This window comes from Carya illinoinensis, chromosome 1 (assembly GCF_018687715.1).
Source record: "Carya illinoinensis cultivar Pawnee chromosome 1, C.illinoinensisPawnee_v1, whole genome shotgun sequence".
Taxonomy (NCBI): Eukaryota; Viridiplantae; Streptophyta; class Magnoliopsida; order Fagales; family Juglandaceae; genus Carya; species Carya illinoinensis.
In genome coordinates this window covers 1,647,734-1,662,630 of record NC_056752.1, presented here as the reverse complement: position 1 = coordinate 1,662,630, position 14,897 = coordinate 1,647,734, and the positions used below count along the sequence as shown (strand labels likewise).

Genomic DNA, 14,897 nt, shown 5'->3' with positions numbered 1-14,897 from the left:
TTTCAATTAGATTTTAATTCTAAAGAGTAGTATGAGCATAAAAGTTGTCTAAAAATATGTAAAAGTGATTATAAAAATAAAAATTATATATAAAAAAAATTAAATTTTAATAAATTTTATATAACATTTATCTCATCTGTATAAGACTATAAGTTATAACGAAACATGCAATTATCACAAACAGTTTGAGGCATTTTCACAAACAGTTTGCATGCAACCCCATTTACATTCCTATAACAACCATGCCGTTACTGCATTTCCATCCTAAATTTTAAAGCACAATGTGATTTGAAAGTTTTCCAAATCTACCCCGGGACCAGAACCTGTTTCCAAACACGCTCATTTTTACAACCCAAAACAACAAACCTGTGCAAGCACCAGAAGAACACAACAAACCTCTGTAAGAAGAACACAACAAGCCTCTGTAAGAACTAGAAGAACTCAGATGCATGCGTAACGTCACAACTAAGCAAACCTAGATCTTGACCAATTTATTAAGAAACGTAACAGGAGAAAAGGGGTGTAAGTTTAAGCAGATATGATGAACCAAACAGAAGTGATGCAACACAGATGGCACTGAAATATGCAGCATGTGGACACATGACTTGCAGGCAAACTTGATGTGCGATCCGTTTTCTCGTATGGAAACACTTCTGCAAGTGCAGTACATTACATGTTTTTTTCCTCTTTGTTTCTAAAATGTGGTTCTTTACTGTATCCTTCATACACACCAAAAAAAGTCAACAAATTTTCTGTAAGAAGATGAAGCCAAGCCACACAATTTACACCACCAACAACAAAGAAACAGATCTGAATCAGCTAAAAATAGAAGCCATTAGCATAAATCTATACTCATTGATGAGAAAAGGGAAACCAAAAAGAACAATGCTTAGCTAAATCATAAAACAGTAACTTAAGAAAGGGTACACGAAACCTATAGCGAGACTACAGGACACTGACCTCACCAAGAGGAACTCAGAGAGAGAGATAAAGAGAGAGAGGTGGTGGGGAAGGATAATGGAATGGAGATGGCAATGTGTTTTGAGTTTATATAAAGAAGGATTTATTAGTAAAGAAAAAAAACACAGTGGTGGTGGTACCAAGCTGGTTCCAAAGAGACGTAAAGGTAAAATTATTAAAAAAGAAAAGAAAAGAGATGTAAAGGTAAAGAATAGGTACAAGTTACATGGGGTTGCTGTTTCTAAAACAGGTAAGAGAATATGGGCAAGTCTTTCTCAACAGAACAGGCTATGTCGGGTAGGCTTTCAAAATCAACTCAACTAATTTTTTTTTTTAATCCTTGAGAGAGTTGAAATACCAACCCTGCACTCCACCGCATAGTTTTAAAAACAATTTAGCAGGTAATGTGCACATGCATGGTTTTGTTTGTCACCTCAAGTGCATGTATATTTCATACCAAAAAAAAACCTGTATATATGGCAGTAAGCGGTACCTGATCAGCAATACAAAAATGGATGAACATGTAAAATATATGCCACAATCATCATTGTATCTACTTTCGGTACATTCTGGACCTGGCTATCCTAAACCCCACCATTCAAGCTCATTTCAATGTCAAATCTCCCTTTTGCTGGACCCTCCCCCGTTAAATGTTTCAAAACAATCTGATTAATGGATTACTCCAATAATCACTTTCACAGTAGCCAACTTTAAGATCAAGTCAATTAATTACTTGTATCATTTTTTGGATTTTATTTATTTTCATTTTATAAGTATTTGTTATTTTGGGATAATTGTTGGAAAATCTCAACCCCTCATAATTGGAAAATTCTAATTACATACAGCAAACTAAATTCATACACCATCTCTCAAATTGAAGAAAAACGGAACATTACAATACATTATTTGAAAAAATATAAAACCTAAAATTAACAATTGGGAACTAGGAAGACGATACTAACCAGTCGGCAGGATGCAGGACACTGTGTATCGGCAAGACAAAGCGACACTGCAGCGGCGTGAAGAGCTAAGACAGAAATGAGAGGCTGTGCCAAGGAGACTGAGGGCCGTCGTGTGAGGCTATTCCACCGTGAGCTGAAAGTCTACGATCGAGAGGCGAGGGGTCGAGGGGGAGGGACTGAGTGCCAGGTGGTCAGTGGGGAAATGAAGAGAAATGGCTGAAATGCAACGGGCCATAGCGAAACGACGCCATTCCTATTTAAATGGAACGACATCGTTTAATAAAGGGGTAAAATTAAAATAAGAAATCAAAATCAAAACCAAATGCAAAATGATGTCGTTTTGCATCAGTTTTAATTTTAAAAAAGTCGGAGTTCGGAGTTGGAGTTCAAAGCAATTCACTACTCCGACTCCGACTCTAAGTCCAAGCATTTATACGGAGCTACACCGGCTCTAATTTCGACTTTTGAAAACTCTGGCGAATCAGAGCGGAGTTCAAATAAAATCGAAAATTTTGGAATTTTGCACAGGCCTACCCCCAGTACACAAATTACTTTGTGAATAGTATGGTCTTAACTTCTATAACTCTCTACAGACAAACTATCTAAAAGACCACACCTTCCCTAAAGCAAAGATTTCATCATCCACCCTCCAGAGGGGAAGAAGACTTTTACTTTGTGGACAAAATATCAAAGAAACTATTTCTTTTTTCTTTTTACCTAAACAAAAGCAAATAAAAAAAAATTAAAAAATAAATTAATTAATTAAAAACAAAAGAAAAAAAAAAGGATAGATGTGAAAATGTCTAATTATAGCTTGGAAAACTATAGATCCGTATTTTTAGTCTTGTAGCAAAAAAAATACAAAAGCAAATAAACTATGGTGGCACGTGAGGGACACGCACCACCCTAGAAGTGTAGCGAACGATTGGGTCTAAAGAAACCGAGGGCCCTGGTCCCAGCAATGCCACACATGGCTGTAGGGGAGATTCCCCATGTGGTAGCACCTAGAACTCATATGCACTTTGACCTGCACGTGTGACTCATGTGCCACTCCGTTTGACAAAATTCTTCACCCGTTCGAAGGATCGATGGCTTGGGAATCTTGCGGTGGGGCACGTGGTGGTTGTTAGGCTCTGGAGAACAACAGATCGACGTTTCACCACACTTTGGATGGAAAACACAAACAAAAAAAAGGAAAAACCACTACACACTGTTTGGTCTAAATAGATGGGAGGAGGAAGGGAGGAGCCAAAGCCCTACCCCCCCCCCTTTGGCTTATTTTTTCTGGAGGCGAGACTCTAAAGAGAAAAAAAAAATAAAAAAGAGACTGCTTTAGGGTTTCTCGCATCAAACATAGTCAATAACTAACTATTGTTTTGTTCTTTTAATGAACATAGGTGGAAGGGATATATTCCTTCCCCACCAGCCGCCCGACCTACTCCATCTCCAAGAAGCTCAACAACCAGAATGTAACCTGTCCACCAAGCAATAAAAGAGAAAGAGGGCACAGAGCCAATGTGGGAAAAAGATCAATGTGGGAAGATGAGACAACATTCACTCTGACACATCTCTTCCCGAATAATTCACATGGGAGCCACGCCACATTAAATGATCAAATACGGAATGCAGGCATGAGATTCTAGTGGGAGTCACTGTTCCTAACAGAGTGCCCAAATAATGGCCGCACTCCCCCACCTACCATAAGGGACATAACCTGGGAAAGCCAATTCTCATTAAATGCAATGGTGTGTCAACCTTAATGGTGCTAGGCCAAGACATTAGGTCAAAGGTTACCTTATTATTTCTATGTACGTTTCAATCAAGCTAGCTTGCTCCAATATATATAGATACACATTAATGTATAGGGTGAAGTTATTCTTATGAAATTTTGTTTTTAAAGGTAGATTTTGAAAAGGGAAATGTGTACATTCAAAGTCTCTATATATAGAATGAATTGCCTCTCGCTGTATAGAGGGGGGGAAAATAAGCAAATTGAAATCTTTACTTTTTTTAAAGATTAGAGCTAGAAAGACTACAACAAAATTCATTTTTGGGAGGATTTTTGTTTGGGAAGAAATGAGAATCGTCTCAAAAAATGCGATATATGAATGAAATTCAAAATGTCGCTAAAAATTGACGAAAGGCGTTTGCCATTCAAACGACATATGTAAGGATAAAAAATTTCATCCCTAATAAAATTATTGTTCGAACATTAAAAAAAATGTTCAAACAAAATAAAATAAACATTCAAACAAATATTCTATATGGTCAAATGAGAATTTGGCACGTTAGGTGGCAAAATTTAGCCGAACATTGACTTTCGATTCAAACAATATACAACAACGTTCGATCATCAAGGTTAATCAATGTTTGAATGAATATTATATATGATTAAACGGTAAATTGACGGGTTAAGTCACTAAATTTAGAAGGACATTGACTTACCGTTTGAACATATTATTATACCGTTTGAATGAATAGGTTAATCAATGTTTGAATGTAAAATAAAGTGTTCGAAAGGAGATTTATTGCAGAAATATCTAACGGGAATGGAGAAAGTTTCAACGGTTATATATTACGTTCGAATGATGACAATTTTTACAATTTTTTATGGCAACACAATACCCTACTTAATTATGGAAAAATATATAATTTAGCAATTAAATAATACATATATAATAGAAATCAATAATTAATTTAGAAAAGATAAAGATAATTCACCATTAAATTAAATTTACAAAACGATAAATATTGTCTATTGCCCTGATGACTAACACAAAAGGGGGTGAATTGGGTTGTATTTAAAAATTAAAAAATTATAAACCAAAAACACAAAATAAAATATAAACAAAACACGAAACAGTAGTAAATATAAAGAGTAATGGTAAAAGAGAAACAAACTCAGTATTTTAATGAGGTGCAGCCCTACTGCCTGTGTATTTGCCTCAAGCTACCCCTTGAATATTTTCAAATTTACTATTCAACTTCCTTCAATTGAAGATAGAAACCAATTCCACTTTTAAGTAATACCGTTACAAATAATCCATGTAGAATACCCTCTACACTTACAATCACCTTACATGTGGTAATTTAACTATTCTCTGTGTAGACCATAATTTACACACACAATGGTTATATACACTATTTTACTAATAAAAGAGCTAATAATGAATACTTTATCATAGAAAACTCCTCAATGAGTGAATGATAACAATACAACATAAACTTGAAGATCTCAATTGAGCTATATTTATACGCATATAAGACTTCATTTTCAAATTTAAAAGGATTTACATGTCAAAAAGGACTACCACTCACTAAATTAAGCTAGGGTTTACGTAAACTCTAACTTAATTTAGGATTTCCCTACATTAATTTTGCATTTTAAGTGGATCTCTAAATTAATTTAGGGTTTCTATATAAAAATCTAAATTAATTTAGGGAAACCCTAAGTTACAATTGATTTGAAAATTGGTTGGGTTGTTTATTGAAAATATTAACTAATTTGAAAATTTAAAATTGATTTGAATACATACAATTGATTTAAAAATTGTATTTTATATTAATTATTGAGAATTGCTGAATATATAATTGATGTTAGTGGCTGTGAATATGTGGTGTTGTAGTAAATCTATGGTGGTAATGTGAATTTGTGGTGTTGCTGTGAATTTGTGGTGTTGTTATGAATCTATGGTGGTGATGTGAATATGTGGTGTTGCTGTGAATTTGTGATGTTGATGTTAGTGGCATGTTTTAATTTCAAATTTTTTAATGTTTTGGGGAATGTCTACTCTGTTAGTTTTTAGTAATAGCTCTCCTACCCCTACCCCTACACCTAACCCTACAACTGCCATTAACCGTACAGACCCTAGTTCTAACCCTACACCTATGGAGATGGAACCTTGCCCCGCTCCCAAGCCCACACAAAGCAAGAAACCAATTTCCATAGTTTAATCTCACTTTACCAAACTAGAGGGTGATAACCCCAATAACCACAAGTGTAACCATTATGGTAAAGTCTATAGATGTCACTATAAGAAATATAGTACATCACAATTACAGGTTCACTTAGAAGAACAATGAAAGAAGAGTCCAATATTAAAATCCTTATAAGAGAAGAGTCAATATAGACTAGAGATTGGAATTAAAAAAAAAAAAAAAAAAAAAGATGGATGGGAGTAGTAGCCTTAATGGGGGTTCAGCGTTGAAAGGGTATACTAAATATGATTCCAATGGGTGTAGAAGAAAGTTAGCTCGTATAGTGATCATGAATGAGCTACATTTTCAGTTTGTGGAGGGGAGAGGGTTCCAAGAATATTCTAATTACTCGGAATTTAGATTTAATTTTCCTCCTCGCCACACAATGGCAAAGGATATTATAAAAACATTACAAGAAAGATAAATATTTGTTGAGGGGCCAATTGGCAAATCAAGTAGTTTGCCTCACTACCGATACTTAGACATCCTTCCAAAACTATAATTACATCTTTGACTATGCATTTTATTGATTATGATTGGACACTACACAAAAAATTGTGAAGTTTTGTCAAATTTTCGTTCACAAGAGTGAGATGGTTGGAAAGGCCTTGGAGGCCACAATAAAAGAGTGAGGGTTGGCATGGGTATTAACAGTTACGTTGATAATGTATTGTCTAATGATCTCACTTTGGGACATCTTATGACCTCTTTGGAAGGCAAATAAGACAATCTTGAGTAGTAACTGTTTGCATGTTAGATGTACTGCATATATTTTGAATTTAATTGTCACTGATGGTTTGAAAGATCTTGATGATCACTCAGTTGCACGAGTCAGAACGGCTATGAGATTTGTGAGATCTTCTTCTGCTATATTAGAGAAATTCATGACTGCTGGGAGGAATGCAGGCATAACATTCAAGAAGGGCATTTGTATTGATGTTTCTACAAGATGGAACTCAACTTTTTTTATGTTGGAAGCGGCCCAAAAATATAAGGCAGCCTTTGCATTATTGAGTGATGAATATATTCAATATGTCAAATATTTTGATGAGCACCGTAGATTAGAAAAGCTTATTGATGATGATTGTGAGGCTGTTGCTACTTTTATAGATTTTTTTAGACTTTTCTAAGAGGTCACATTGAGGCTATCTGGTTCTTTGTACCCTATATCCAATAATTTCTATTAGCAAATATGTAAAGTGAAAGAATAATTAGATGAAATGTATAGAGTGACCATATTAGAATGCGGGAGATGGCATTGATAATAAGGGTCAAATATGACAAGTATTGGAGAGTTTGAGTAGGCTAGATATTTTGTTATATGTGGTTGTGTCTCTTGACCCCCTAATCAAGATTGACGACATAGTATATGATTTGGGACTTGTGCATGGGAATGCACGGGCTAGGCTTATTGGGACAATGGTTAGAGAAACCGTAGTAAATTGTTTGATGAGTTTACCGTGATTAGGGGTGGTAATCCACCTACACCTACACCTAACTCCCTCCCCCCCCCCCTCCTCCTCCTCCTCCTCCTCCTCCTCCTCTTGGGGGGGTCCTCCAGAAGTTGGGTTGGGAAAAAATGTAGGTTGTTATGGGGTGAGAGGTTGAAGTCAAACCCTTACTAGTCCGTCAATCTATAGAGGCAAAGTCGGAGGTAGATAGATATTTGGCAGTGGATCTTCTCCCATATACACAAGACTTTGATATATTAGCATGGTGGAAGACCAGTCTAGTGAAATATCCCATCCTTAGAGAGATAATCTGTAGTATTTTAGTCATCCTTATTAGCACCGTTGCCTCGGAGTCAACCTTTAGTACCAAAGGGCACCATTTCAGAGTTCATTGTCTATTACCATTGTGAAAGCATTGATTTGCACACAAAATTGGATCAACGGGATGAAAATTCATGTTCCGAATGTTCTTGACTTTAAGGAGACCAACGAGAAGAATGGTGGTGATCATACCTACGCTGTAATATGACTTCGTGGCATTGGACCCACAATTACCATTGGCCATAGGTTTGTACAATTTATATTGTAGCTTAATTATTCTTTGTCTTTATATAACTTTTGGTATCTAATTGTCTTTCTTGTATTTTTTTAGCTTTTATAATCTTACTGTCATATGCTCAATCCTAATCCCAACCCCAAGGACCAAATGATCTATTCTCATCTTGATCTCCATCTCATCTTGGTTAGTCAGATTTTAGTTTGTAATTTTTTCATTTCTAATATATATTTGTAATTTTTTTTTTATTTCTTATTTATAATTTTAATTTATTTTCCTATTAAATTGTTAATGTTTCAGATTTTATGATATCACAGGCTCACAGCAGGCAACATTAATTACATGTCTTTTCCACCCATGGCCACCCCAAATATCAAACAACTCACTTATTTGTATTCACTTAGTTTTAATGTTGCTACAATCTCCCATATATGTTTGTAATTTTATAATTCTTTTCTTTTTAATTTGTATTATTCTAATAGATTAGTTATGATTATTAATTTATTACTTAGTACTTTTGTAGTTGCTTGCAACTTAGTAATATATTATTTTTATTATTGTAAATTGCTTGTTCTTTTTGTTATTTGTATTTTTTTATTAATTTTTAGTCTGGTTCTGGCCCATTTTGGGCCAATTTCAACTATTTCTAGGCCAATGGTCCATTTGGGCGGCCGGGGGGGGGGGGGGGGGGGGGGGGGGGGGGGGGGGGTGTGAACGGATAAGGTGTCCTCCCTAACACCTTGGTAACCAAGCCCCCTAAGACCGAGGGCGGATTACAGGGGGAAGGAGTTGATCGGTCCAATTGATTCCAGGACACGCTCAGCAATATCTATTTGGACCCCGGCATGTAGCAGAAATTGTGTGATCAGGATCCCAAATGGCAATATATCCATCGTAATGTACTAGACCTCTGATTGAATCCTATCAAATATACAACCCACTAGGTCGATAGGCACCCCACGAGCGACGTGTATCATAAACTTCACTCGATTCATCCCAACCTTTGTCATGTGCTGTCGAGAATCAATGTTGTTGGCGATGCTTAAGTTCATAATCTTGAATAAATTAGATAAATCTGTTTGTTTGATGCTTTTTGTCCCATCATAGGGAGAAGTATCTGGACCAACAATCAACTCCCTTACCTCTTGATCAGCTAGAGAATCAAGTTCATCTCTTAAAGATCCCTCATCCTCAACCGTCTCCCATCACCCATAGTTGTAGACTCTCTGAGCACCACATTTGGATATGCAGTGCACAATCAAGAAAGATTAATGAAATCAATGAGTCTGTCTGCTAAAAATATAATTGAGGCTCCTAGGATCGAGATCGTGTATGCCCCTCCGTCATCTAGGCTGGCACCAACGAGCTCTTTAAAAAACTCAGAGATGATGTCTATATAAGAAACGAGGTCCCATGCTTCATCCTTTTGGTTGATGATTGGTGTCCAACCACGATCGATGAAGAATGATGTTAAGGAATGACCCTCCTAAATAAAAGTCAGAAAGTTAGAGATCTTTACCTGAATACAGTTTGTTTTTTTGGTTGGTTTTGTAAAACTGTTGAGCTATGTATTTTGAGAATAAAGCATTTTGTAAACTGGGTAGATGTTCCTCCCAAGAAAGTGGTTATAGGTTTTAATATGTAACTAATGGGACTGTCTTATATTTTGACAAACATGGTATTTTAACCTTTGAAGTTATGGAAGAAAATGGGAAGATCCCTATTATAAATTTTTAGTATGTTATTTTCATATAGGAAAAAAAAAAAGGCTGGACAAAATGTAGCAACTCATCCTATTTTTGGGAGGGGTTGTTACATTGTGCATGTCTGTAGATAACCAAGCAGAACATAAATCATTATTTTGTCATCAAAGTGATATTCTCAAAACAAAAGCCATGTTTACCCCCGTAGCAAAGGTGTGCAATCTGCGGATAAACAAGCAAAATATAAATTACTCGTTCGCCAAAATAGTTTGCACTCAAATAGAGGCCACTCTTATAACCCGTGATAGGGCCGAAGGCCACTACTATTACTCGTGGAAGGGCCAGAGGCCACTACTATCACTTGTAGCTAGGTCGGAGGCCACTTCTATTACTCATGGCTGGGCTCAAGGCCACTACTATAACCTGTGGCAGAGTCATAACCAAAGCAAAACAAAATCTTATGCCTCAGGGATTTTCAAATGCAATATCATATCTTAATAGTTTTGAGCAGACACACATCATATTTATATATATATATATATATATATCGTATTTAAAACGACACTGTTCCACTTAAATTTAAAGTGAAACGATGTCCGTCGTTTTATATGTAATATATTTTATAAAATATATAAGTGAAACGATGTCATTTGATTTTAAACCAAATGGCGTCATTTCGATTTGAGCTCATCTTCTTCCTCTCCCCTCTTCTTCCCCGTTTTGTCTCATTCTCTCTCTCTCCTCTCCCAGACTGCAACATTTTTTCTCTCTACACTCTCAGATGAACCTCACTACTAGGGGGACGGAGAACCGCCGTAGTTGGTACGACTAGTATTTTTCTTTCCCATCAGTCGGTCTTGTCAGTTCTTCCATGCAAATCCCCTACATCAGTCGGCATCGATTTTAGTCAAAAACCAAGCCAATATGGTCAGTTTTCACCCTTAGCTTAGTTAGAGGGATATCAGGTGTGAAGCTCACTCAAGTGGAGGCTTGAGGGTCTCGCGGGGCTAGTTCTCTACTTTTCTCATTTTTTTGGATCAAATTTTCAAATGGAGTTTATCCCATTTTATTAGAACTCAATTAGACTAACTTTCGAGTCTTCGACATTGAGAAGGCCAACAAAAAATTCATCACAATAGTTGTTGGAAAGATTTTCAAATTAATTATAATTATATATATTATTAATAATATTTAAAATTTATTTTAAAAATTATGAATTATTTTGAAAAGAGATGAATTATGGAAAATTTATGAGCTATATGGCTTATAGTTATAATAAAATGGGTCTATATTACAAGTCAAAGTAGATGTTTGGCTTAGTGGTGTAGAACAATTAGGCCTAGTTTGGATATTAAAATAATTTCAACTTATTTCATCTCATCTCATCATTATAATTTTCTCAAACTTTCAAACAAAATACAATAAACAATTTAACCTTTTCAAATTTCAAATAAAAAATAATATTTAAAAATAATATTCTAATAATATTTTATTCAACTTTCAACTCACTATCTAAATCAAGTCTTAGATTTGAACAAGTGGGAAGGAATTCAAACCACACCCTTGTTAAGAAGGGTTTTTAATCCTTCATTAAGAGGATGACTCCATACGGACCTGGGCTCGCAGGCGGCCAGCCAGCCAAAGACGCAGGGCACAACCAGCGCCTTGCAGCAGGTCCACGAGGCATGCAGCCCACCAGCTCAAGCGCTCTTGATGAAAAATTTTCTTGAAGGACGTGTTGGCTAGATTCGAACCAATCCAATCTAGTAGGTGAACATGCACACAATCGTTGGACTTGGTACAATTCGTGTTACTTGGCAGCAGGTATAATATATATACATGTTGGTAATCAATTTCAACAAAACCAAACGGAATAACTTTTAATTCACATCTTTTGGTCATTTATAAATCAACACATTAGCTTACGAATTGAAAAATCTTACAAGGCAATTTTAAAATTCTCTCTCTTCCACTAATTTTCTTTTCTTCAAAACTTGTTGTTAAGATCTATTTATTCTGCAGATAATAGATTTCTAATCTTTTAGTTGAATAGTAGAATCTCAAGGCATTTAGGTCTAATTTTGTATGTGCATAATGCAGTTAAACAAACAAACTTATTCTACATTTCATTATATCTTGGAGGTAAATTCACTTGTAATCTGTATGCATACCGTGACTAGTGGTAGCAAATATTGTTTTAAAGAAAGCGGCTTTAACATGCCTTGAAACAACCATTAATAAAAGTTATTGCTATGAATTCAGGTGTTAATGCAAACCTGACAGTACTTACCCAAACCAATGGACTTAAGCTTCACTAATCTCTAAATTAGAACTATCATCCCCTCTATTGGGTGCATCATCATCTTCATGAACAGGAAAGTTCAAAACAACCGGAAACTGCAACTCCAATGAAGTTATGGTAGTCGTCGTGCTGTCTTCAAATGGCTCTTTGGGCATCCCAGTTTCTTGAAGCTGCAGTGCATAATTTAGGTAATATAACACATCCTGCATAGTCGGCCTCTCAATACTAAATGCCTTCAAACACATTTCTACAGTGTCACCAAATATTCGCAATGAACTTGGCTTAATGTTACCAACAAGCATCGGATCAATAATCTTCTCGAGTTGGCCTTTCTTTTGCCACAGCATCCCCCATTCTGCTAAGTTCACCTCATCCAGCCGAGATGACGATATGATAGCCGGTCTAGCACAAAGAACTTCAAGAAGCACAACTCCAAAGGAGTATACATCAGATTTCTCTGTCAAGTGTAGGGTTTTAATGTATTCTGGATCAAGATAACCAAAGCTACCCTTTACACCCATGGTGAAGTTGTCTTGATCGGGAAGGCCAGATTTTGAAATTCCAAAATCGGCAACTTTAGCCACATAATGTTTATCAAGTAGAATGTTTGTTGGCTTCATGTCACGGTGAATGATTCCTCCAGCCGGGCCAGTGTGTAGATAGTGTAGGCCCTTTGCTGCACCAATGCAGATTTTTAGTCTTTGCTCCCAAGATAATTCAGACACTGAAGTTGACTTCCCGGAATTGTCATCTAAATGATAGAGGTGGTCTCTTAAAATCCCATTTTCCATGAACTCGTAAACCAATATCATCTCACGGTGTTCATCGCAATATCCAATCAGAGAAACAAGATGGCGATGATGAATCCGAGACAACACCATGATCTCCGTTTGGAATTCCTCTAGACCCTGCCCATGTCGTGGATCACTTCGTTTCACAGCCACTTTGGTGCCATTTTTAAGAGTTCCTTTGTACACTTTCCCGAATCCACCCTCACCAATCAATAACTCGGCATCGAAGTTCCTCGTTGCACCCAGTATTTCAGAAAAAGGTACCCTTAAACTAAGCTTTAGACTAGGATCGACAAGGGAAGCATTAGGACCTCTTTGAGTCAACCTGTTTTTCGAACTAAACCCACCCAAAATCTTATCATGCCCTAGTTTCCTGAATTTCAAACCCAACACCACCAATTTTACCAAAATGAAAAACGCCCCAATACATGCAGAACCAATTAAAGCAGGGGAAAGTTTCTTTTTCCCTACTACAATTTCCCTAGGAGGAATGAAACCCGACTCATTCACTACCTCAAGAATCTCCAACCCAGTCAAAAGGGCATTATATATCCAAGAGCCCTCCATTTGGCCGATTATGATACTAGCATTCACAAATCCCAACCCATCTGAATCAACCACAAAATCGATGTGAAATGGATCCATGCCGATCCTCTCTGTTATACCGTAAGGATTCATCTTCTTACTAAAATTTCTATTGATTGAGAGATTGAACCACCAGTCATTAAGTGTACTTACACTTATTATGCCGGAGACATGGACTCGAAGAAAGTTGTTAGAATTCTTATTGACAGGAAAACTCCAACTTACCTTTGGTAAACTGGAGTTGCTGCTTATATTCAATCGTCTGATTGTCTGATACACAAAAGCTGGGGTAATATACTCGGGGATCCTTTTGACCTGGTCATAAGGCGTTTCAAATTTGTATTGATACATGGCATCTTTTGGGTATAGGTATTTATCATCTGAATCCCAATTCCTCCATAACTCATCGAGCTTGGATGCAGAACCTCCAACATCAATCCTATGGATTTTATGAAGAACCTTGGTTCTCAAACCACTGTAGTCACTCTTAGCTCCTTGAGATGTAATGTGAGGGACCTTATCAGGGATGAGGCTCTCGGGGCCAAGAACGACTTCTATGGCATTCACGAAAGCCAAAGATGGCTCGTAAGGTACGAAATTGATTTTAAATTCACCTTTTGGGATGGTGAGCAAGAATTCCTCAATCTTCAAAAAATTAGTAACGTTTTGGAAGCTATAGTTCATCAAAAGTGAAAACCCAGAAGCCGACACATTAAACCGAGGAATAGAACGATCAGTATACGGTGACATGAAAACAAAGAAATGAAGGCGTATAATGTATATAACATTCTGGTTGATGTCGAACTTATATGAAGCCTAGTGTCAGAAAATTCTTGCCACTCGATAGAGAGGTGAAGTGATGCTGATGAGTTGCTATTTTTGATAGCTTCACCCTTTCCAACTAAGAAACCTTGGTCGCCAACGAAGATTCGGGTATCGACATTGGTGTTGGAGTGTGCTCCACAATTGATGAAGTAATTATTAGGAGGAGAGTAAGCTGAAGAGAGAAGCAGAAGTGAGGTGATATGGAGACGTAAGAGAAGACAGAATCGGGAAAGAAGCTTATGAGAGGGAAGAACTTCCATGGATTTTCTGGTAGAGGGATTGCTGCTTTTTCAGTGTTTATGGGTATATGAGAATGGAATAAATTTGATGACGATCAAAGAAAGACTTTGACTTGTACATTAATTATTCCACCAAACTTGTGGGGTAGAAAAGGTTGAGTAGTCACAATGGAGTGGTCCCAAAGATGAAGTGGTCCAAGTTGGAATTTATTATTATTATTATTATTATTATTATTATTATTATTATTATTATTATTATTATTATTATTATTATTATTTTTGGTAAGCATCAGATTGAGAGAAAACTGATATAATGAATGACGTTGCATTTAGGCATCAATTGTGTGATTCGCTAAATGACTATCGAGGAAAACTGAATTGCAACTAAAATGGGAAGGTCAAAAGGAAAATAGTTGGCTTCAAGATTGGTCCTTCTATTAAAACTCAAAAATAAAGTTATAATCTCTTGTGAAAAGAATAGCCCGAAAATACTCTTGTCGAAATACTAACTGAGTAGCCAAAACTTTTCATTAAGGTGGACAAAT

General features: G+C 36.4%; 1 protein-coding gene across 1 annotated transcript; it reads right to left on the bottom strand.

Moving 5' to 3' along the window:
- Positions 1–11,710: 11,710 nt before the first annotated feature.
- LOC122304900 (probable receptor-like protein kinase At5g24010) lies at positions 11,711–14,417 on the bottom strand. Its single transcript, XM_043117165.1, has one exon. It carries the CDS (start codon positions 14,036–14,038, stop codon positions 11,915–11,917), a length of 2,124 nt encoding a protein of 707 aa, XP_042973099.1. The 5' UTR covers positions 14,039–14,417; the 3' UTR covers positions 11,711–11,914.
- Positions 14,418–14,897: the final 480 nt, after the last annotated feature.